General features: G+C 70.8%; 3 protein-coding genes across 11 annotated transcripts; all 3 read left to right on the forward strand.

The window, feature by feature from the left end:
* Positions 1–605: 605 nt before the first annotated feature.
* NEMP1 (nuclear envelope integral membrane protein 1) lies at positions 606–6,466 on the forward strand. Of its 4 annotated transcripts, none has more exons than XM_080570551.1 (9): positions 606–1,149; positions 1,658–1,779; positions 1,869–2,088; positions 2,403–2,475; positions 2,817–2,910; positions 3,124–3,238; positions 3,430–3,655; positions 4,037–4,140; positions 4,524–4,690. In XM_080570551.1, the coding sequence occupies exons 1-9, from the start codon at positions 1,047–1,049 to the stop codon at positions 4,550–4,552; spliced, it is 1,086 nt and encodes a 361-aa protein (XP_080426677.1). In that variant the 5' UTR covers positions 606–1,046; the 3' UTR covers positions 4,553–4,690. The 4 variants fall into 4 exon arrangements, with proteins under 4 accessions (XP_080426677.1, XP_080426675.1, XP_080426676.1 ...); XM_080570549.1 differs by having other exon boundaries at positions 610–1,149; positions 3,967–4,140; positions 4,524–6,466; XM_080570550.1 differs by having other exon boundaries at positions 610–1,149; positions 4,460–6,466.
* A 287-nt stretch (positions 6,467–6,753) lies between these two features.
* Positions 6,754–14,929, forward strand: MYO1A (myosin IA). 3 transcript variants are annotated; one of them, XM_080570545.1, is made up of 29 exons: positions 6,754–6,980; positions 7,789–7,932; positions 8,079–8,194; positions 8,374–8,468; positions 8,564–8,668; positions 8,764–8,810; positions 8,917–8,980; positions 9,061–9,159; positions 9,246–9,349; positions 9,460–9,607; positions 9,724–9,842; positions 9,946–10,032; positions 10,108–10,173; positions 10,277–10,381; positions 10,663–10,725; positions 10,925–11,125; positions 11,339–11,565; positions 11,642–11,842; positions 11,932–12,025; positions 12,193–12,342; positions 12,544–12,612; positions 12,870–12,956; positions 13,217–13,291; positions 13,400–13,534; positions 13,626–13,732; positions 13,813–13,945; positions 14,014–14,166; positions 14,246–14,373; positions 14,691–14,929. In XM_080570545.1, exons 2-29 carry the CDS (start codon positions 7,810–7,812, stop codon positions 14,812–14,814), a joined length of 3,225 nt encoding a protein of 1,074 aa, XP_080426671.1. In that variant the 5' UTR covers positions 6,754–6,980; positions 7,789–7,809; the 3' UTR covers positions 14,815–14,929. The 3 variants fall into 3 exon arrangements, with proteins under 3 accessions (XP_080426671.1, XP_080426672.1, XP_080426673.1); XM_080570546.1 differs by lacking the exon at positions 12,870–12,956 and having other exon boundaries at positions 6,759–6,980; XM_080570547.1 differs by lacking the exon at positions 6,754–6,980 and having other exon boundaries at positions 7,670–7,932.
* A 356-nt stretch (positions 14,930–15,285) lies between these two features.
* On the forward strand, positions 15,286–18,942 carry TAC3 (tachykinin precursor 3). Of its 4 annotated transcripts, none has more exons than XM_080570554.1 (6): positions 15,286–17,133; positions 17,808–17,928; positions 18,011–18,119; positions 18,188–18,238; positions 18,364–18,417; positions 18,493–18,942. In XM_080570554.1, the coding sequence occupies exons 2-6, from the start codon at positions 17,827–17,829 to the stop codon at positions 18,543–18,545; spliced, it is 369 nt and encodes a 122-aa protein (XP_080426680.1). In that variant the 5' UTR covers positions 15,286–17,133; positions 17,808–17,826; the 3' UTR covers positions 18,546–18,942. The 4 variants fall into 4 exon arrangements, with proteins under 4 accessions (XP_080426680.1, XP_080426678.1, XP_080426681.1 ...); XM_080570555.1 differs by having other exon boundaries at positions 15,298–17,133; positions 18,209–18,238; XM_080570552.1 differs by having other exon boundaries at positions 15,296–17,133; positions 18,364–18,942.
* The last annotated feature ends 140 nt before the right edge of the window (positions 18,943–19,082 follow it).

Raw genomic sequence — 19,082 nt, forward strand, 5'->3', positions numbered from 1 at the left:
ATTTACAGCGCGGCTGGCGCCAGCCGCCCCCGCTGCCTCCTGCCCGGGGGGGGGGGGCCCGGGACCAGCGGGGGGCTCCGCGCCCCTCCCGGGGGGGTCCCGCTCCGGACCCTCACCCCCCCCTCCCCCCCCAAACTCCCCCGCCCCCGGGCTCGGGCGTCCGGTGCGGGGGGGCCGTTCCCAGGCCCGCCGCTGCCCCCGGCTGACGCACATCCTCCGCCCACGGCCCCGCCGCTTCCCGGCTTCGCCGCCCACGGCCTGGGGGGGGGGGCCCGGAGCCCGCTCCCCGCCCCCGGCCCCCGCCGCCCCCTCCCCCGGGGGGGGGGAGGGGAACGGAGCCGAGCACCGGGCTCCCCCCTCCGTGGGTGGGGGGTGGGGGGGTCCCGGCACCCCCCCGGGGGGACCGGTACCGATGCCCTCCGGTCCCGGGGGGGGGGGGGCACCGAGGGGTCCCGGGGAGGCACCGCGGGGGGGGCCCCAGGATGGGGGGGATGGGCAGGATGCCCCCCCCGAAGGCAGCCAGCGGGGGGGGGCACCCGGGGGCGGCGGGGGCCGGGCACGGAGGGGCCGGGGGGGTCCCGGGGGGTGCCGGGGGGGAGGCGGCGGGGTCGCCCCGGGAAAGCACCGGGACCCCCGACCCAGCCAACGCGGCGCTGCCCCCTGATAGGCGGAGCCGCTTGTCAATCAAAGGAGAGGGGCGGGAGCGCGCGGCGGGCCCGGGCTGCGCGCTGATTGGCTGGAGCGAGTGTCTGTCAGGGCCGTTGCTAAGGCGGTGCTCGCGGTTAGGCGGGGCCCCGCTGGGCCGTTCTCGCTGAACGGCGCTGGCGGTGGCGGCCTTAGCAACGGGAAGGCGGGGCTAAGCCTGCCTCCAGTCCGGCAGCGCTGATAGGCTGAGAGCCCCGTCAGTCAGCCCCGCGGGAGGCAGGGGGGCGGGCGAGGCCGCAGCGGCCTTCCTATAGGCCCGGGCAGCTGTCAGTTGGCGGCGACGTTGGGCGAGGAGGGCGGGACGTAGCGGCGGAAGCGGAAGCCGGTGGCGCGGCCCGGCCATGGCGGGACGGACGAACGCGGCCCGGGCCCGGCGGCAGCTCCTGGCGGCGTTGCTGCTGCTGCTGCTGCCGTTGGGGGCGGCGGCGGCTCCGCGGGACGGCGGTACCGGGCGGGGGGCGGGGCCAGGAGATCGTTACCGGCGGGGGGGGGCGGCACCGGGGGGGGCGGGGCCAGGAGGCCGTTACCGGCGGGGGGCGGCCTTCGCAGGGCCCTGGGGCCTGGCGGGGCGGGGCGCGGAGTCGGGGGGGGCCCAGGGGGTTCACGGCATCCTGGGGGAGTCCCCGGGGGTCTTGAGGGGTCCGGGGCTGGGGCCCTGGGGGGGGCCTTGGGGGTGGTCCCCGGGGGTATGGGGGAGTCCGGGGGGGTCCGGGGTTGGGGCCCGGGGGTCTGGTCCGGGGGTCTGGGGGGGGTTCCCCGGGGATCCGGGGGTGTCCCTGGGGTCCGGGGGGGTCTCCAGGTGGCTCTCAGGGGTTCGGGGGGTTCTTGGGGGGGTCTCTGGTGTTCCCCCGGGGGGGGGATGCGCGCCCTGCGCTCTGGTGCAGGCGGGCGCTGATGCCCGCCGTTGGCTCCGCGCTGCTGAGCCCCCTTTGCTCTGCCCCTCGCCCTGAAGGCGCGGCGGAGGCCGTGGTCGAGCTGCGCGAGGCCCGTGCCTGCTATCAGGCTGCCTCCCACCGCTTCTGCTACACCAACACGCACGCCCCGCAGTGGCACGACATCTGGACCAGGGTGCAGGTGAGGGGGTGGCGCAGGTCCGCAGCGCGGCAGCGCCTGGCCCAGCCGCAGCAGTGCCCCCATGCGCTTCCCCCCCCCGCCATGTGCAGATCCGCGTCAACAGCAGCCAGGGCATCCGGGTCACCCAGGTGGACAGCGAGGAGGAGCTGAGGGAGCTGGAGGAGTTCAGGGTGTGGAATTTCCTCTTCTCCTTCCTGAAGGAGAAGCTGAACAACACCAGCATCGACGTGGACCTCTATGGCCAAAAAACCTGCCTGAAGGTCGAGGTGCCGGAGGCCGGCACCAAGTACTGCGTCATGCTGTCCCGGCGTACGTCTGCTCTGCCGCAGGGCAGTGGGGCCAAGCGCTGGCACCACCGAGGGGCGGCGAGGACCGGGCACGGTCCTGGTGTGAGGGCCAGCAGGGCCGGTCCCCGCGGCAAAGGGAAGCGGGGCTGCAGAGGGGGCCCGCCTTAGTCCCCCGGGGCGCAGAACGGGGGGCACAGAGTCGCGGACATGGGGCGCTGGTCGGAGGCTTGCCCCGGGCACCGCCTCTCCCCACTCGTTGTCAGTGTGTTGGGATGGAGCTCGCGCCGAGGGCGCCCTGCCAGGGTTTCTCCCAACCTGGGCTTCTTCTCTTCCCAGGGTTTGACCCTAAGCTGTTCCTGGTTTTCTTCCTGGGCCTGTTGTTGTTCTTCTGCGGGGATGTGCTGAGCAGGTGAGTCCCCTCCTCTCCCCTGTGAGCCGGGGGCTGAGACGTGCTGGATTCGCGGAGCAGCTCTTGTCTGCGTGCTGCGGGAAGGCGGAGAGTCCCCGCCTGCCTCCCTCTGCCTGCCCAGGGGACGCCGGGCCTGCTCCGGGGGCTCTGTGGGGCTCTGGGCCGTTTCCCCACCCCGTTCCCAGGATGCGCGGTGCCTTTCTCTCGGCACCAGGTGCTGGGGTGCGCAGAGCCCGGCTGGCCTTGCAGCCTGCAGGCTCCTGGGGGTCGCTCCTAGCGGGTGTTCGCGCACGGGCGTCCCGCAAGCTGTAAAACACTTTGTGCACGTGCGATCTCCGCAGAAGCCAGCTCTTCTACTACTCGGCTGGGATAAGCATTGGCTTGCTGGCCTCGCTGCTCATCGTCTTCTACGTCATGTCCAAGGTCATGCCCAAGGTGAGAGCGTGAGGCTGGCTGGGGGCGAGGCTGCTCGCAGGAGCCCTTTCCACGCCCGCACGCCCGTTCTGGTGAGCGTGCGGGGTTTCGTGGCCTCGGGGTGTCGGGCTGTGGGTCCGGCTTTGCCTGGAGCAAGGCTCGGTAGTCAGGGGGAGGCAGGCACGGGTGCCCTCTGCCAGCGGCTCCTCTTGATTCTCCCGTCTCTTTTCCTAGAAAAGTCCTGTTTACTTGCTTCTGGTAGGAGGCTGGTCCTTTTCCCTCTACCTGCTTCAGCTCGTCTTCAAGAACCTACGGGAGATCTGCAAGTCCTACTGGCAGTACCTGCTAAGTAAGCGTGGGCCCCTCAGACCTGCCGCCTCTCCGGTTCTTGCGGCTCCTACCAGAGCCTCGGCTCGCTGCTGGGGAGCGCTGGGGCTTCCTGCCCCCCTCGTCGCTGCAGACATTCTGCTTGTGCTCCTGAGAGGCAAATCCCGGCGCCGGGGCAGCGTCCCAGCTCCCGATCCCTCTGCTCCCCCGCAGGTTACATGCTGCTCGTGGGCTTGGTGAGCTTCGGCGTGTGCTACCGGTACGGCCCGCTGGAGAATGAGCGCAGCATCAACCTGCTCTCCTGGACCCTGCAGCTCCTGGGCCTGCTGCTGATGTACTCGGGCATCCAGATCCGCCCCGTGGCCTTGGCCTTGGTGCTCGTAGCCGTCTGCGCCAAGCACCTGGACCACCCCATGCAGTGGGCCTATGCTGCCTACAGGTGAGCGCTTGTACCCCAGCCCTTGCTTGGGCCAGGTGAGCTGCTGGGTGGAGCCCGTGCTGCAGAACTGGGGCGGTTTTGGTGGTGTTTGGGGCTGGGGCGGGTACGCCGGGGGGCTGTGCCCCTCCTCCCCGGGTTGGTGTGGGGCAGCGCCGCGCTCCTCGCGTGTGGGAGCCTCCCTTGGGAGCGAGGAGCCGCGAGCTCTGCTCCGGCCCACCGCCGGCTCCTGGCCCAGCTCCCTGGGGTCTGGACCCGCGCTGGGCGCCCAGTCCGGGCTGGGAGGGCAGTAGCCGGTGCTGCGCTGCTGGCAGGAGAGCGCAGAGCGCCCGGCTGGGGCCGAGCCCCCCCCGCCTGCTGACCGAGGAGGAGTACCGCATCCAGGGCGAGGTGGAGACACGCAAGGCCCTCGAGGAGCTTCGAAGCTATTGCAGAAGCCCGGATTTCTCTGCCTGGACCGCAGTCTCCCGCATCCAGTCTCCCAAGAGGTAACGTCCCGCGACAGTGTGGTCAGGAGACCTCCTCTGGGTGCTTCGGAAAGCCCTGGGTCGCTCTGTGCTGCCGCCTCTGGCTTCAGAGGCGCAGGAGATCCCCGCCGTGTGGAGGCAGGGCACGGTGTGGAAGCAGGGCACCGTGTGGAGGCAGGGCGTGCGGCTCCAGCCCTGGCCCAGCCTCTGTGCTGTGGCTCTGCCCGTGGCGTTGCGTCCCAGAGCACTCAGACTCCTCACCCCCAGCTCCCTGCATGCCAGGACCTCGCAGGCCACGCGGGCGTGATGGCACAGCCGCGTCTTGGTGGCTTCTTCCCAGGTTTGCTGACTTCGTGGGCGGCGCCTCTCACCTCACCTCCAGAGAGATTTCTTTCCATGAGCAGGAGTATGGCCTGGGCGGCAGCTTATTTGAGGAGCAGCTCTTTGAGGAGGAGGAGGAGGAAGATGACTCCTTTGACGCAGACCGCGGGAGTTGCTCCCTGTCCTACAACCGCCTGGATGCTGATTGAGGTCAGCTGCCCCGGACCCTGCAAGGCGAGAGGCAGAACTGCTGGAGTCACCCTGCTTCCCTGACACCTGCGGTGCCCAAAGCCGTGTTTACAGGGGCCAGCTGCTGTCGCCTGTGCCTCTGATCCCACCCCAAGCGGGGCTCCTGTGAGCCCTGCAGCAGAGCCGGGCTGGAAGGAGGACACGGGGAGCTGGCACGCTCGTTTTCCCCAGGCAGTTCCAGCCAGGCTGAGGCACCAAACGTCGTCGCAGCTCTCCTTGGCAGAGGGTTGCAGGGGCTGGTCCTTGACCACGAGGCCTGTGCTGCTGCCGCGACGTAGGACGCTGGTCTGGAGTTGAGCTGGACTGGAGCCACCCTGGCTTTTGGGGTGCGTGCTTGCGTGCCTCCCGGTGCACACCTCGGAGGGGCAGGGACCTCCTTGGCGCTGAGCCGCCTCCTGTGTGCGCTGAGCCCCATGCCCCCGCGCTGTGGCTGGCAGGGGGGAGCCCCTCTCCCCCCCCCTCGCTCTGCCAGGGCGTCTCCACCTTTCAGGGCGGGGATGGAGCAAAAGGTCCACCTCGCGTGCAGATGCCCGCAGGAGACACGTTCATAAAGGAACTTTGGACCCATCCTGCCGGCACCTGCGTGCTCAGCACCTGCGTGCTCAGCACCTGCCTGCTGCGAGGCTGCAGTGTGGGGCGAGCACCCCGGGGGCAGCTGCTCCTCCTCCTCCTCGTGCTTACCAAAGGTGCCCGAGAGCTGCAGCTGCTCAGGCTGCGCCTCTGACTTGGCGTAATCCCCCGCGGCTACCAAAAATCCCCCAGCGCTTCCCAGGCAGAGCCCCGGCTCCGTGGGCAGGGGGCTCCGTGGGCAGGGGGCTCCGTGTGCGTGTCAGAACTGGGTGTGAGGCCCGGGGCCCCGCGGGTCGCCCCCGGCACCCCTCGCAGGTGCTGGCTCAGCCTCCCCTTCTCCCAGTGCGGACGTGCGCCCTGCCCGGCGGGGGGCTGGTGCTTCCCTGCCCTTTCCTCCTGGTGCCAGCCGGCACCGGGCGCCCGCGTGCTCCCGCAGCAGCACCTGGGAGCGCACCCACCAAGTGCCTGTGCCGGGGGGGTGCCGGAGCTGTTGCGCTGCTGCTTTCAGCCCCGTCCCCACCGCGCTCCTCTCGCGGCCAGCGCAGGGCAGGCGGCCTGGCGAAGAAGCCTGGATGAAGCAGAGGTCTGGGGGGGGGGGACGCCCAAATCTATGCAGCTTCTTGTGGGAGTGTGGCCACGGGGGTCGACAAGCCCCGTGGCTGGTGATAACGTCGGACTCGACGACGAGGCCGGGAGGAACGTAGGGTGTATGGCAGGAACAAAGAAGGGTGGTTCAGGAGGCGCCTTGCCGTTAAGGCATGGAAGTTGCTGGGTGTCTGCTGTCGTCGGGTAAAGTTGTTGACCAACGAATAAGGAGTGAAAAAGTGCCGCTGTAGAGCGAAGGGTGTGAGGAGGGAGCCTGTCCTCAATAAGGGGAAGCTGAAGTTACGTCATTAATAACGGAGTAGCAGTCGCTGATCCTAAAAGAGCCCCACTGTCCGAGTGGTCTTTACGCCACAACTTCTTTGCAATAAAACTGCCCTCCGGTAGCCTTACCGCCCTGGGCTGCTCCCCTACCCCTGCCCTGCCGTGCTGCTGCCCCTGCTTATGCTTTTGATTTATTTCTGGCCTAGGTTTGCTCTGCTCCAGTACTGAGCTTTACCCCCGCGGGAGCAGCCTCTGCTGATGCCTCCCTCTGTCTCCTTGGTGTGCTTAATGCAGGTTGATGACCGAGTATATTTTTTTAATAAAGTACGTTTTCTAGTTAGCGAGCCTCCTTCCTTTATCTCAGGGCGCCCCTCCTCTGCCCTGGCCCCTCCGCCCAGGGGAGCTGGCTTGGCCCAGGACATCGCCCAGTGCCTGGGGACGGGGACTGGGGAGCGGAGGCAGCACCCCCTCCACTGCCGGCTCCGTTCGGGCGCCTTCGCCGCAGGAGAGGCCGGGTGCCTGCCGGCCCCGTACCTTGCCCCGGTTTCCCGGAGCCCCGGGAGGAGGCTCCCTTTGTTTGCCTGACCACAATTAAATTTCTCTCTTTGTTCCTGCTGGAGGGGAGGTGGGGGGGGGGGAGGGCACAGCAGCGGGCTGGGACCCTGCGAGGGGGGCCCGGCAGCTTTGGCGTGCTGCGTGCCTCAGTTTCCCTGCCCTCGGCCGGGCTCCGTGCCCGGGGGGAGGGCCCTGGGCCCCCGCCCCCCCCGTGGGCCGGCCGGGGCCAAGCCCCAGCACCGGGATCCGGAGCAGCCCCGGCTCGGCAGCTCCAGCAGCCGGTGCCCTGCCAGCGGGAGGTGAGTCCCCGGCCCCTTTGCAGCCGCTGGGGATGGGGCTGGGGGGGCAGCACCCCGGCCACCACCCCACGTCTCGGGGGGCTTCGCGTCCCCAGGGACCCCCGGCACGGGGGGGAAGCCCCGGGACCCGGCACCGCGGGGCTGCCCCGGGGCTGCGGGAGGGGGTCTGGGGGGGGGGGCTCTGGTCCGAATCCCCCTCCCCACAAGCCCGGTTCTCGCCCCGGGGGTCCCGCAGCCAGCAGCGCGGGGGGGTCCGCGCCCGGCGCCCAGTCCGGGGGGAGGCTGCGGGGCCTCGTCCCGGCCGCTCCCGTCCTCCCGGGAGGCTGCTCCCGGCGGGGGGGGCTCCATCGCCCCCTTCGCCCCTTCCCCACCTCGCCGCCGGTGAACTTTCCCCGGGCCCCGGCAGCGGGGCTGGGTTTACAGCCCTGGAAAGGGAAAGGTGAAGCGGGGCTGAAGGTCGCCGGGGTGCGGAGCCCGGGGCTGGGTGGAGCAGGGTCGGCAGAGCCCCGGGGTGCGGAGCGCCCCCAGCCCCCAGCCCGGCCCCCGCCCGCCCCCGGCTCCCCCCTGCCAGGAAAGAGGAAGCGGAGGCTGAATTCATCCCTGCCGCAAGAATAGGACCCAGGTGTCCCGGCTTCCTGGCCGGGCTCCTCGCTTCCCCCGCACCAGTGGGCAGGAGCCGGGCGTCCTGCGACCCCCCCCCCCCCCCCAGAACTTCCCCAACCCCACCGAGGAGCACCTGGTGCCGGGGCTGCTGAGATCCGGAGGCGTTTCGGGGAAGGGTCCGCAGCCCCCACCTGCTCTGCCCCAGGTGCCCCGGAGCTGCCCGGCCATGGAAGCCGCCGCCACGCTGCTGGACGCTGAGGCCGTCGGGGACCTGGTGCTGCTGGACCCGCTCACCGAGGAGTCGCTGCTCCGCACCCTGCAGGAGCGCTTCCGCCGCAGCGACATCTACGTGGGCATCGGGACGGGGACACGGGGGCTGGGTTGTGGGCCGGGGGGGGGCTGCACGGGGCTGCACTGGGGTGGGAGGGGAGCGCCGGGATCCCGGCTGGGTCCTCCCGGCCGTGCGTGCACACGCGCTGTCCCGCTCGCCCGCAGACGTACATCGGGGATGTGGTGATCTCGGTGAACCCCTACCGGCCCCTGCCCATCTACACCCCCGAGAAGGTGCAGGAGTACCACAACTGCAACTTCTTCGCCGTGAAGCCCCACATGTGAGCACCGGGCACCCTCCTCAGCCCCGCTAAGGGCTTCGCCCACGCGGGGGTCCCAAGGCTTCGGGGGCTGGGGGAGTCGACTCGGGGCGTCCCTACAGCCAGAGCCAGGGCTCTCGGCACCCCCTGAAGGCCCCTGGGTCCCCTCCAGCCCCCTTCTGACCCCTGCTTGCCCCCAGCTATGCCATCGCGGACGATGCCTACCGCTCCCTGCGGGACCGGGACCGGGACCAGTGTATCCTCATCACCGGTGAAAGCGGCGCCGGCAAGACAGGTAGAGGCTGGGCCCCCCGCGGGGCCTTGCGGGGCTGCGGGGGGGCGGCGGGACGGGCGAGCACGGCCCTGGTATCGACGGCCCCTCGCCTGCAGAGGCCAGCAAGCTGGTGATGTCCTACGTGGCGGCCGTGTGCAGCAAAGGGGAGGAGGTGGACAAGGTGAAGGAGCAGCTCCTGCAGTCCAACCCCGTGCTGGAGGGTAAGCGCCTCGCGCCCCGCGCCCATCCCGGGGCTCGGCTCAGCCTCCCCGGCCCCCCCCGACCACTGCTGCATTACCCCGTCCTCCCCCCGCAGCCTTCGGAAACGCCAAAACCATCCGCAACGACAACTCCTCCCGCTTCGTGAGTGACCTGGCAGGGGGGTGGCGGGGAGCGGGGCTGGGGGCACGGGAGCGGGGCTGCCGCTCCCTGCCGGGTCCCTGGCCTTGATCCCAGCCCCGTCCCTCAGGGCAAGTACATGGACGTGGAGTTCGACTTCAAGGGCGAGCCCCTGGGAGGGGTCATCAGCAACTGTGAGTACGGACTGACTGCCCCCCCCCCCCCCCCCGGGGTCCCGGCCCCGTGCCACGGTGACGCTCACCCCTCCCTGCAGACCTGCTGGAGAAATCCCGCATCGTCCGGCACACCAAGGGCGAGAGGAACTTCCACATCTTCTACCAGCTCCTGGCCGGCGGCTCGGCGCAGCTGCTCCGTAAGTCTGGGCCCCCAGCACGGGGGGCTTGGGGGGGGTGGCAGGGGCTTGGGGGGGCTGTGGCTGAGCCCCCTCTGCCCCCCCAGAGCAGCTGAAGCTCCGCCAGGGCTCCCAGCACTACGGCTACCTGAACCGGGAGAGCTCCAGCCTGCCTGGCATGGACGACGCAGCCAACTTCCGCGACATGCAGGTACCATCGGGGGAGCGTGGGGGCCGGGAAACCTTGCCCCCCCCCCCCCCCCACTCCCCAAATGCCCTGGGGCCCTCCCCATCCCCTGAGCTGCCCGTGCCCGTGCCCAGGACGCCATGGCGGTCATCGGCTTCTCGCCCGCCGAGGTGACGGCGCTGCTGGAAGTGACGGCCGTGGTGCTCAAGCTGGGCAACGTGGAGCTGAGCAGCTGCTACCAGGCCAGCGGGATGGAGGCCTGCAGCATCGCCGAGCCACGGGGTAGGGCCCGGGGTGGGTGGGGTGGGACGGGATGGGATGGGATGGGATGGGATGGGACGGGACGGGACGGGACGGGACGGGACAGGCCCCCCCCACTCAGCCCCAGCCCCGCACAGAGCTGCACGAGATCTGCGAGCTGATCAAGCTGGACCCCGGCACGCTGGAGCAGGCGCTGTGCTCCCGCACCGTGAAGGCACGGGATGAGACCGTGCTCACCGCCCTCAGTGTCTCCCAGGTGAGCGGCACCTCTCCCCCTGCCCCATCACGCCCCCCGCTGTGGGCTCGTGCCCCGGCAGCCCCCCCGGGATCTGCTGCGAGCCCTGCTCCCCTCGCCCCAGGGCTACTACTGCCGGGACGCGCTGGCCAAGAACATCTACAGCCGCCTCTTCGACTGGCTGGTGAACCGCATCAACACCAGCATCCAGGTGAGCGCTGGGCACCGGCCCCCCTCGGGCCCCCTCCCCTGCCCAGCCAGGGCTCAGCACCCCGCCGTCTCCCAGGTGAAGCCGGGCAAGCAGAGGAAGGTGATGGGTGTCCTGGACATCTACGGCTTCGAGATCTTCCAGGTGAGCGGCAGGACCCACCTGGGCCCCTCCTGCCGCTGGGGGGGCGTAGGGCAGGGCTGGGGGCTCCAGCACGGACCTGCGACTCGGGGCCCTTCTCTCGCAGGACAACGGCTTTGAGCAGTTCATCATCAACTACTGCAACGAGAAGCTGCAGCAGATCTTCATCCTGATGACCCTGAAGGAGGAGCAGGAGGAATACATCCGAGAGGTACCCCTGGCTCGTGCCGCTCGGGCGGGCTGTGGCCCTGAGGAGCCTCGGTGGGACGGGGATGGGGAAGTGCCGTAGACGGCTCTGCAGCACGTCCCTTCCTCGCCCCGCTCCCTGCCGGGAGACGATTCAATAGCAGGAAGGCAGGGAGGGATTCGGGATCCCTGTCCCCACAACTGGGCATCCGGTTCCTGCCCCACAGCAGCTGGGGGTGTCTGTGGGGCAGGATCCACGCGGTGCGTGTCCAAGGGTCTGCGTGTCTGACCCCCATCTGCTCCCAGGGCATCCAGTGGACGCCGGTGGAGTTTTTTGACAACGGCATTATCTGTGAACTGATCGAGAATGTGAGTTGCCTCCCACCAACGTGCGGGGGGTCCGGGTCGGGGTCCCAGCTCCCCTCCCTTGTACCCTGTGCAAGCCGGGGCTGAGCCTGGAGTGGACCCGGGCTGGGGTGGTTCGATGGAGCCCCTGGTCTGTGCTGGCAGTGTTTTGGGGCGCTGTGTGCAGCGTGGGCTGGGGCTGACGCTGTCCACCGCGGCGCAGAGCAAGTGCGGGATCCTGGCCATGCTGGACGAGGAGTGCCTGCGGCCCGGCGTGGTGAACGAGGACACCTTCGTCACCAAGCTGAACCAGCTCTTCGCCACCCACAAGCACTACGAGAGCAAGGAGACGCAGAATGCCAAGCACGTCACGGACCTCAGCCTGCCGCAGCGCTGCTTCCGCATCCACCACTACGCCGGCAAGGTCCGCAGCACCCACGGGCACCCGTGGCCCTGTCCCTGGGTGCAGCGGGGGCGCCCGGGTCCTCTTCCCAGCTTTGCACAGGAGACGCCTGCAGGGCTGGGCTGGGGCAGGGGCTGCGGCGCCTGCCTCTGTTGCCCACTCTCTCCCGCCTGAGCGCTCCCCCGCCCACAGGGGTGGTGGGACCCCGGGTGCTGACCCTGCTCCCGCACCCAGGTGACCTACAACGTGACGGGCTTCATCGAGAAGAACAACGACCTGCTCTTCCGTGACCTGTCGCAGGCCATGTGGGCCGCCCGGCACACGCTGCTGCGCTCCCTCTTCCCCGAGGGCAACCCCCAGAAAGTCTCCCTCAAGCTGCCCCCCACTGCCGGCTCCCAGTTCAAGACCTCGGTGGCGACGCTGATGAAGAACCTCTACTCCAAGAACCCCAACTACATCAGGTACCGGCCCTGGGGGGACCCCGCACAGCAGGCACGTGGCGGGAGCCCCCCTGTGCCCACCACCACCCTCCTCCAGGTGCATCAAGCCCAACGACACCAAAACGGCGATGCTCTTCACGCCGGAGCTGGTGCTGGCACAGATCCGCTACCTGGGGCTGATGGAGAACGTGCGGGTGCGGCGGGCGGGCTACGCCTTCCGCCAGCTCTACAGCCCCTTCCTGCAGCGCTACAAGATGCTGGGCACCAAGACCTGGCCCCGCTGGGCGGGCGGCGACAGGTACGGGGGCATCGGACCAGGGGAGCATCCCGCAGCCCCACGGCCGTGGAGTGGAGGGGTCTGAGCAGCCTCATGCCCCTGTTGTGCAGGGAGGGGACCGAGGTGCTGCTGTCGGAGCTGAAGTTCCCCCCCGAGGAGCTGGCTTACGGCTACACCAAGATCTTCATCCGCTCGCCACGCACCGTGAGTCCAGGCAGGGGGGGACCCAGCGCAGGGCAGGGTCTGATGCAGGGTGGGGGCCTGCCCCACAGACCTCGAGCCCTGCTGTGAGCCCCGAGCGCATCGAGGGGGCTCCTGGGCGATGTTGCAGCCCCCAGGGGCTCCCCGCAGCTCGCCCTCACTCTCTGCAGCTCTTTGACCTGGAGAAGCGGCGCCAGGAGCGCATAGGCGAGCTCGCCACCCTCATCCAGAAGATGTTTCGGGGCTGGCGGTGCCGGACCCAGTACCAGCTGATGCGCAAGAGCCAGATCATCATCTCCGCCTGGTTCCGGGGCCATGCGGTGAGGAGGGGATAGGCAGAGGTCCTGGCTGCACTGCACCCTCCCCATCTTCGTCCCAAGAAGGGGTGATGTGGCAGGGGGGGAGCGCTCTGCACCCCCGGGAGCCAGCCTGGAAAGCGAAGCCCAGCCTGGGCACTGGGGGAGGGTTCCCGGGTGAGAGCCCCCCTGCTCACCCCGCTGCCCCCACGCTCCCCCCTGCAGCAAAAGAACAAGTACAAGCAGATGAAGCGGTCGGCGCTGCTCCTCCAGGCATACGCGCGGGGCTGGAAGGTGAGGGCCGGGCACCCTGCGGGCGCTTGGGGCTGTGCTCCAGGGCCGGTGGCTCTCCCAGCATGGGCAGGAGGCATGCGGTGGGGGGGTGTGGGGAGCTCCGCGGCTCTGCCATGCTCTGGGGAACCGGGCTCACCCCATCTCTCTCCATCTCTCCTTCCTCCTCTCCTGCCTTTCTCTCCCTCTCGCTCCCTATGTGTGTTGGTGTTTCTCGCTCCACCTCTGGGCTCCTTTGGGCTCTGACTCTCCCGCTGCAGTCTCGCAGGCTCCTCCGGGAGCTGAAGGTCCAGCGCCACCGCCACCTGGCCGCCAGCACCATTTCTGCTTACTGGAAAGGGTACAAGGTAACGGGGCCAGCCCCGCCGTGGGGCCGCGTGCCCGTGAGCTGCTCTGTCCTGCTGTCCATCCGCTGCACCCAGGGCTGTCTGTCTGTCTGCCCTGGCCCACCCTGTCGGGCTGGGGCGGCTGTCCTGTCCGTGCAGGGCCAAAATGGGGGGGGGGGGAGGGTAGGGGGGCATGCAGGCTCGTCCCAAAGGGACCCGTGGGATGGGGGGGATGCGGTGGTGAGGTCCCAGTGCCCGTGCTGACGGCCGTCTCCCCACAGGTCCGCAGGACGTACCGGCGATATTTCCGCTCTGGCGCCAGCACGCGCCTGGCCAACTTCATCTACCGGCGGCTGGTGAGCGGGGCAGGGGGAGAGGGGGCTCGGCGCCTTCCTGCCCCCCCCCCCCCAGCGGTGGGGCTGGGCCTGGGGACCTCCCGACCCACTGCCGTTCCCCCTCCCCAGGTGCAGAAGTTCCTCGTGGGGCTGCGGAAGAACCTCCCGCCGATGTCGGTGCAGGACCGCACCTGGCCCCCGGCGCCCTACAAGTTCCTGGCGGGCGCGAACCAGGAGCTGAAGAACATCTTCTACCACTGGAAGGTGGGGGCACTGGGGATGGGGGGGGGGGGGGTCGTGTGGTCCTCGTGTCCCCCCGTGCCAGCGGCGCCGCATTGTCCCCATCCCTTGGCAGTGCAAGAAGTACCGGGACCAGCTGACACCGCAGCGGAAAGCCCTGCTGCAGGCCAAGCTCTGCGCCAGCGAGCTCTTCAAGGACAAGAAGACGCTCTACAGCAAGAGGTGCCGCCTTGCCGGGGGGGGGGCTCGGGGCTGGGGAGGGGGGCGCGGGGGTGGCACCGGCTGATGGCCCCTGTCCCCAGCCTGCAGCAGCCCTTCCAGGGCGAGTACTTGGGGCTGACGCAGAACCCCAAGTACCAGAAGCTCCACGCCGTGGCCAAGGACAAGCTGGTGATGGCTGAAACCGTGATGAAGGTGAACAGAGCCAACGGCAAGGTGAGCCCCATCCCCGTCGGGGTGGGGGGGGGGGGCTGCGGTGCCGCACTCACCACCGCCCCCCGCAGACGGTGCCGCGCCTGCTGCTGCTGACCGCCGAGCACCTGGTGCTGGCCGACCCCAAGGCCGCCCAGCCCAAGACCGTGCTCAGCCTGAGCGACATCCGCGGCGTCTCCGTCACCCGCTTCTCCGACGGCTTGCTGGCCCTGCACCTCAAGGAGGTACCGCGCTGCCGGGGGGGGGGCCGGGGGGTGGCGGGGGGGGGTCCCGGCGGCACTGACACCCCCCCTCGCCCCGCAGACCGCAGCGGCGGGGACCAAGGGCGACCTCCTGCTGGTCAGCAGCCACCTCATCGAGCTCGTCACGCGCCTGCACCAGACCCTGATGGCCGCCACCTCCCAGGCCCTGGCCCTGCACATCACAGACCAGTACGGGCGGGGCCGGGGCGGGGCCGGCAGGGGCGGGGCTTGGGTGGGTGGGGCGCATGGGGTGGGTGGGGCTTGGGCGGGTGGGGCGCATGGGGGTGGGTGGGGCTTGGGTGGGTGGGGCAGGTGGGTGGGGCAGGTGGGTGGGGCGCATGGGGTGGGGCTTGGGTGGGTGGGGCACATGGGGTGGGTGGGGCTTGGGCGGGTGGGGCAGGGTGGGGCAGGATCGGAGGCAGCTGATTGGGCAAGAGGGGAGGGGCGGGGCAGGGTGTGCACCCCCTGAGCCCCGCCCCCTCGTGTCCCGTCCCGCCCCCCCCCAGGTTCTCCACCCGCTTCCAGAAGGGCGACGTGGCTGTCACCGTGGTGGAGTCGGCCAAGGGCAGCAAAGACGTCCCCGTCTGCAAGAAGCGGGGCAGCCACAAGATGGAGGTCCTGGTCCACTGAGAGCCCCCCCCCCGCCCACCAGGCACCCCCCACACACACCCCTCGCCCCTGCCCCACTGGGCCCAGCAGCAGAACTACCGCAACCCCATTAAATGGTTTTTTTCCGGTGTCTGCACGCGGGCAGTGTCGTGGGGACGTGGCCGTGTTTGCGGCACGGGAGCGCTGGGGGGGACCCAGGCATGGGAGCCCCAGGATGCGGCAGCGCGGTGCTGGGGGGGGGGGGGCACAGCCCAGCCCAGGGACGGAGCCCCCCCAGCCCAGCGCCTTTCCTGCCGCCTGATTGCGGCGAGCGCTCGGCTCGGCGGTGATTGGAAAGGCCCCAAATTGCGGCCACTTTTCCCATTAAGTGGGAAAGCGGCTCGCTCGGCTGCAGGCGCAATTTCAGGCCGGCTGCAGGCAGCTGGCGCGTGAGGTCCCTGCCGCCTGCGCTGACCACCCCCATCTCCCACCCCCCCTGCGGTCAGCCCGCCCCGCTGCAGGACCCCCCTGTTGCACCCCCCCCCCGTCAGTGCAGAGCCCCCCCTTGCTCCCACACTGGAGCCACCTTCGGGGACCGAGACCACGGCCAGGGCAGTGCAGGGGGACGCCAAGGAGCCGCTGCACGTCCCTGCTGCAGCCCCGCGCCTGCAGGGTCCCTGTGCGGCTCCGTGCCCCCCCTTCCCCTCACTGCCTTTTCTCTCCTGCACGCGTCAAAGCTCCGGGAGAGGGATTTTTTTTTCCTGTCCCCACACGTCACCCGCGTTAACTTCGAGAGCTGACAACTCCCTGTCACGGCCGCGGCAGCAGCAGCTCCCAGGTGGGCCTGGAGCGAGCGGTGCGCTCTGCTGTGCACGGGCTGCATGTGCGGGCACGCGTGCCGGGGCACTTGGGCAGTGCGGGCACATGTGGGGGGCACGTGTGTGCACGGGGGGTGCCTCTGAGGGCTTGCCGTGCTCCCCATGCCCCGGAGGGGCTGTGCCACCTCCCAGCGCAGGGACCCCCCCGTGCATGGAGAGGGGCCAGAGCCGTAAACAAGCCCGGGGCACCGCTGCTTTTCGCGGCTGCTTGGCACCACACAAGTAGGTGTTATTAATTAATTAGGCCGTCTCTGGCCAGGCTCCGATTTAATTAACGTCCCCGGCACTGCAGATGCTGCCCTGCCCCGGGCTGTGGTGCCACGTGAGCCACCGCGCTCCCGCTGCCGCCTCCCTTCCCGTGGGGCTGCCGCAGCCGCCTGTTGCAGGCTGGAGTCTGCGGCTCGTGCCAGAGCTGGGCTCCCTCTGGTCTTTCCCAGCCCCTCGGCTTCCCCCCATCGCCCTCTCCATCTTGGCTCAGCTGTGGGTTTATTTTGGGGGGGGTTTGGTTGAGGGGGGCTGCTCCCTCCAGTGCTGGGGGGAGCAGGATCGAGCCTGGAGGCTGAGCTGGGCCGTGCTTGGAGGGGCTGCAAGGGGCCAAGCCCCCATCATCCTGGTCACAGAGGGGCTTGGGGGAATGTGGCCAGACATGAGGCTGGATCTAGGGCTGCTGGGACCCCCGGAGCTGGGCATGCCACTCACGGACAGTGCAGGACCAGGACCGGGCAGGTGGGGAGAGCCCCAGGACAGGACAGGAGGCACGGGTGGGCTGCACGGGGAGAGAGTGCGTGTGCACGTCTGTGCATGCCGTGCAGCCCGCGTGCTTGTGCACAGGTGTGCGTGCACGCACCTGCGTGCGCATCCCAGCAGCTCAGCCACGACCCACTGCGCCGTGAGCCCTCCCAGAGCCTGCCTGCGCAGCCAAAGTGCTCACTGGCGGCTCTGGCAGCACGGCAGCGTGCCGGAGACAGGGGCCGGCTCGCACGGTGTGCACGCACACGTGCCAACAGGCTGTGGCATCTTCGGCTGCGTGTCCCACCGCATGCATGACGTGTGCAGGGCCGGGGGCTGCGTGGGCACGGCGCCGGCTGCGTGCTGGCCCCGTACCCCGAGGCGGCACGACGTGGCGGGGAGCTGGCGAGCCCACGTGGGCGCGCTTGGGCCGCGGTGTGACTGCGCGCGTAACGGGTGTCACGGTGCCTGCGTGGGCGTTGAGCTGCAGGGTGGGGGTGCCACCCCCCGCGGCCCCCATTGGCGGCTCTCCTCTCACCCACCCACGCCGTGCCACGGGCAGAGCCCCTTATTTAGCTCTGCACGGCTGCTAGCGCTGGGGTGCTTCACCTCCAGGCTGAGCGCGCCCGAGAGCCGTCGGCACAGCCTGTGGCCGCTGCCCGCTGCTTCTCGCCGCTCCGCAGCCACCAGAGGCGAGGGACGCGCTGCCCGCGCTGCAGCTGAGGGCTGAGCAGGTCCCCGCACCCCCTGCCAGGTACCGTGGGGTCTCCCGGGGAGGCAGCTGCCTCTGCTCCTCGCCCAGCGTGGGCTGGGGGAAGGCGAAAGGGAGCTGGAAGCTGCAGGAAGCGCTGGGCCGGGAGGAGAGAGGGGTGAAGGAAGGTGGGGAGGGCTTGGGGGGGGGTCGCTGGAAGCCTGGGGCTGGGACCTTCCTGGGGGGCTGTGGCTGTTGGAGGGTGGGTGTGTGTTGGTGTGGGTGTCTGTGAACGCGTGCGAGTGTGCAAGGCTGAGGGGGTGCTTGTCACCTCTGCGTGTCCGTGCTCCGTCCTGCACGCGTTTCCACTGCCCCAGCTGGCGCGTGGCGGCACAAACCCGGCACAATGGGCATGGGTCTTGGCATGGGACCCCCAGCTCTGCACTGCAGCCATGCTCTCCCCCCCCCCCCCCAGCACCTCTGCAGTACATCTCCTGCACTGCAGCCCCCCACCGCGTCCCGTCCCCCCCCCCCAGTTTTTCCCCATGCCCCCACCGTGCCGCAGCCCCCCCAGCTGGAAAGGGCTGGGGAGCGTTTGCTCGACCGCTCCAGTAACGCCGGCTGCCCCCGGGCCCCCATCTCTCGTTCCGCTGCTTTCCCCTCCCAAAACCTTGCCCCGGTCCGCGCCGTCCGGGGGGCGAGGGGCGACCCCGGCCGCTGCTGACCCCCTCCCGCAGGTCGCCCGCCCCGGCGAGGATGCGGAGCCGCGCGGTGCTCGCCCTGCTCGCCCTGGCCCTGTCGCTCGCCCTCGCCCGCTTCGCCGCCGCCCCGCCGCCGGGCCCCGCGCTCCGCTCCCAGGTAGGGCCGAGCCGTCGGGGCGGCCGTCGGGGAGGCACCGGGCGGCCCCCCCCCCCGCGCTCACCCCCCCGCTTCCCCGCAGAGCGGCCCCGGCCCCGAGCCGCTGCTCCCGGTGCTGCCCTGGAGAGCCCGCGGCGGCCCCGGAGCCGCCTTCAGCGCCCTGCTGCAACTGCTGCGGGAGGAGGACGCCGGTGAGAGCCGGGGGGGCGGTCCCGGACCCGGTCCCGGTCCCGGTCCCCGCCCCGACGGCAGCGCTCAGCCTCCCGCTTGTCTCTTGCAGGTCCCCCGGCGCCGGCGTCTCCCCAGAAGCGTAAGTCCGCTCCGCTCCGCTCCCGGACGGTGCCAGCCCTGCAGCGGCGGCCGAGGGGGGGGTCCCGGGGCGGGCCCGGAGCGGGGCCGGGCCCGGTGGGCGCTGACACCGGGCTCTCTCCGCAGGGGACATGCACGACTTCTTCGTGGGGCTCATGGGGAAGCGGACGGCGGAGCCCGGTAGGGCGGCGGGGGAAGACCGGGGGGCGGCGGAGCCGCAGCGGAGGGGCTGACCGCAGCCCCCCTGCTCCCCAGGGACCCCCCCGGACGCCCCTAGGGCCGCCGGGTCCCAGCGCTGGGCGGCGTGAGGAGGGACCGGGGGGGCGGCGGCGCCGGGACCCCCCCACCGGGCATCGCGGGGGGGCTCCGGGGGCCGCGTCCTGGCGCCTCGGAGCGGGCGGCGGCTGCGGGGCCACCAGGGCCCGGAGGCGAGCAGCGACTGCGGAGCCGTCGTGGGAGCCCGTCGGGGCCGGGGCCCGGACCGGGACCGGGAGCGGGGACGGGACCGGGACCGGGACCGGGGATGGGGACGGGAACGGGGCCGCGCTGCCGTCCGCGCTGTACGGGCACCTGCACCCAAACAAGCGGCCCCTCGCCCTGGCTCTCTCTGTGCCTCCGCTGCGCCTCCACGGGACCCGACGGGCTCGGGGCGGCCCCGGGGGGGACACGGCGAGGAGACGGAGAGGACGGGGGGCGGGGAGGAGGCACGGGGCGGGGAGGGGGGGGCTGCTCATGGGCTACAGCGACCCCCCCCCACACACCTCCCCCCCCCCACACCCCCCCGCCGCACATCTCGGCCTGCCCCGTCTCCCCTCGTCGTCGCCCCCCCCAGTTCCCCCCGCCGC

Source organism: Anser brachyrhynchus (genome assembly GCF_964034855.1).
Source record: "Anser brachyrhynchus genome assembly, chromosome: 29".
Classification (NCBI taxonomy): Eukaryota; Metazoa; Chordata; class Aves; order Anseriformes; family Anatidae; genus Anser; species Anser brachyrhynchus.

Coding starts and splice junctions, on each gene's coding strand:
- MYO1A (XM_080570545.1), top strand. CDS start 7,810: ATGGAAGCCGCCGCCACGCTGCTGGACGCTGAGGCCGTCGGGGACCTG. Junction 11,126..11,338: donor TCCACCACTACGCCGGCAAG/GTCCGCAGCACC, acceptor TCCCGCACCCAG/GTGACCTACAACGTGACGGG. Junction 11,843..11,931: donor CGCTGGGCGGGCGGCGACAG/GTACGGGGGCAT, acceptor CCTGTTGTGCAG/GGAGGGGACCGAGGTGCTGC.
- NEMP1 (XM_080570549.1), top strand. CDS start 1,047: ATGGCGGGACGGACGAACGCGGCCCGGGCCCGGCGGCAGCTCCTGGCG. Junction 1,150..1,657: donor GGCGGCTCCGCGGGACGGCG/GTACCGGGCGGG, acceptor CTCGCCCTGAAG/GCGCGGCGGAGGCCGTGGTC. Junction 2,911..3,123: donor TGTCCAAGGTCATGCCCAAG/GTGAGAGCGTGA, acceptor CTCTTTTCCTAG/AAAAGTCCTGTTTACTTGCT.
- TAC3 (XM_080570554.1), top strand. CDS start 17,827: ATGCGGAGCCGCGCGGTGCTCGCCCTGCTCGCCCTGGCCCTGTCGCTC. Junction 18,120..18,187: donor GCTGCGGGAGGAGGACGCCG/GTGAGAGCCGGG, acceptor GGCAGCGCTCAG/CCTCCCGCTTGTCTCTTGCA. Junction 18,418..18,492: donor GAAGCGGACGGCGGAGCCCG/GTAGGGCGGCGG, acceptor CCTGCTCCCCAG/GGACCCCCCCGGACGCCCCT.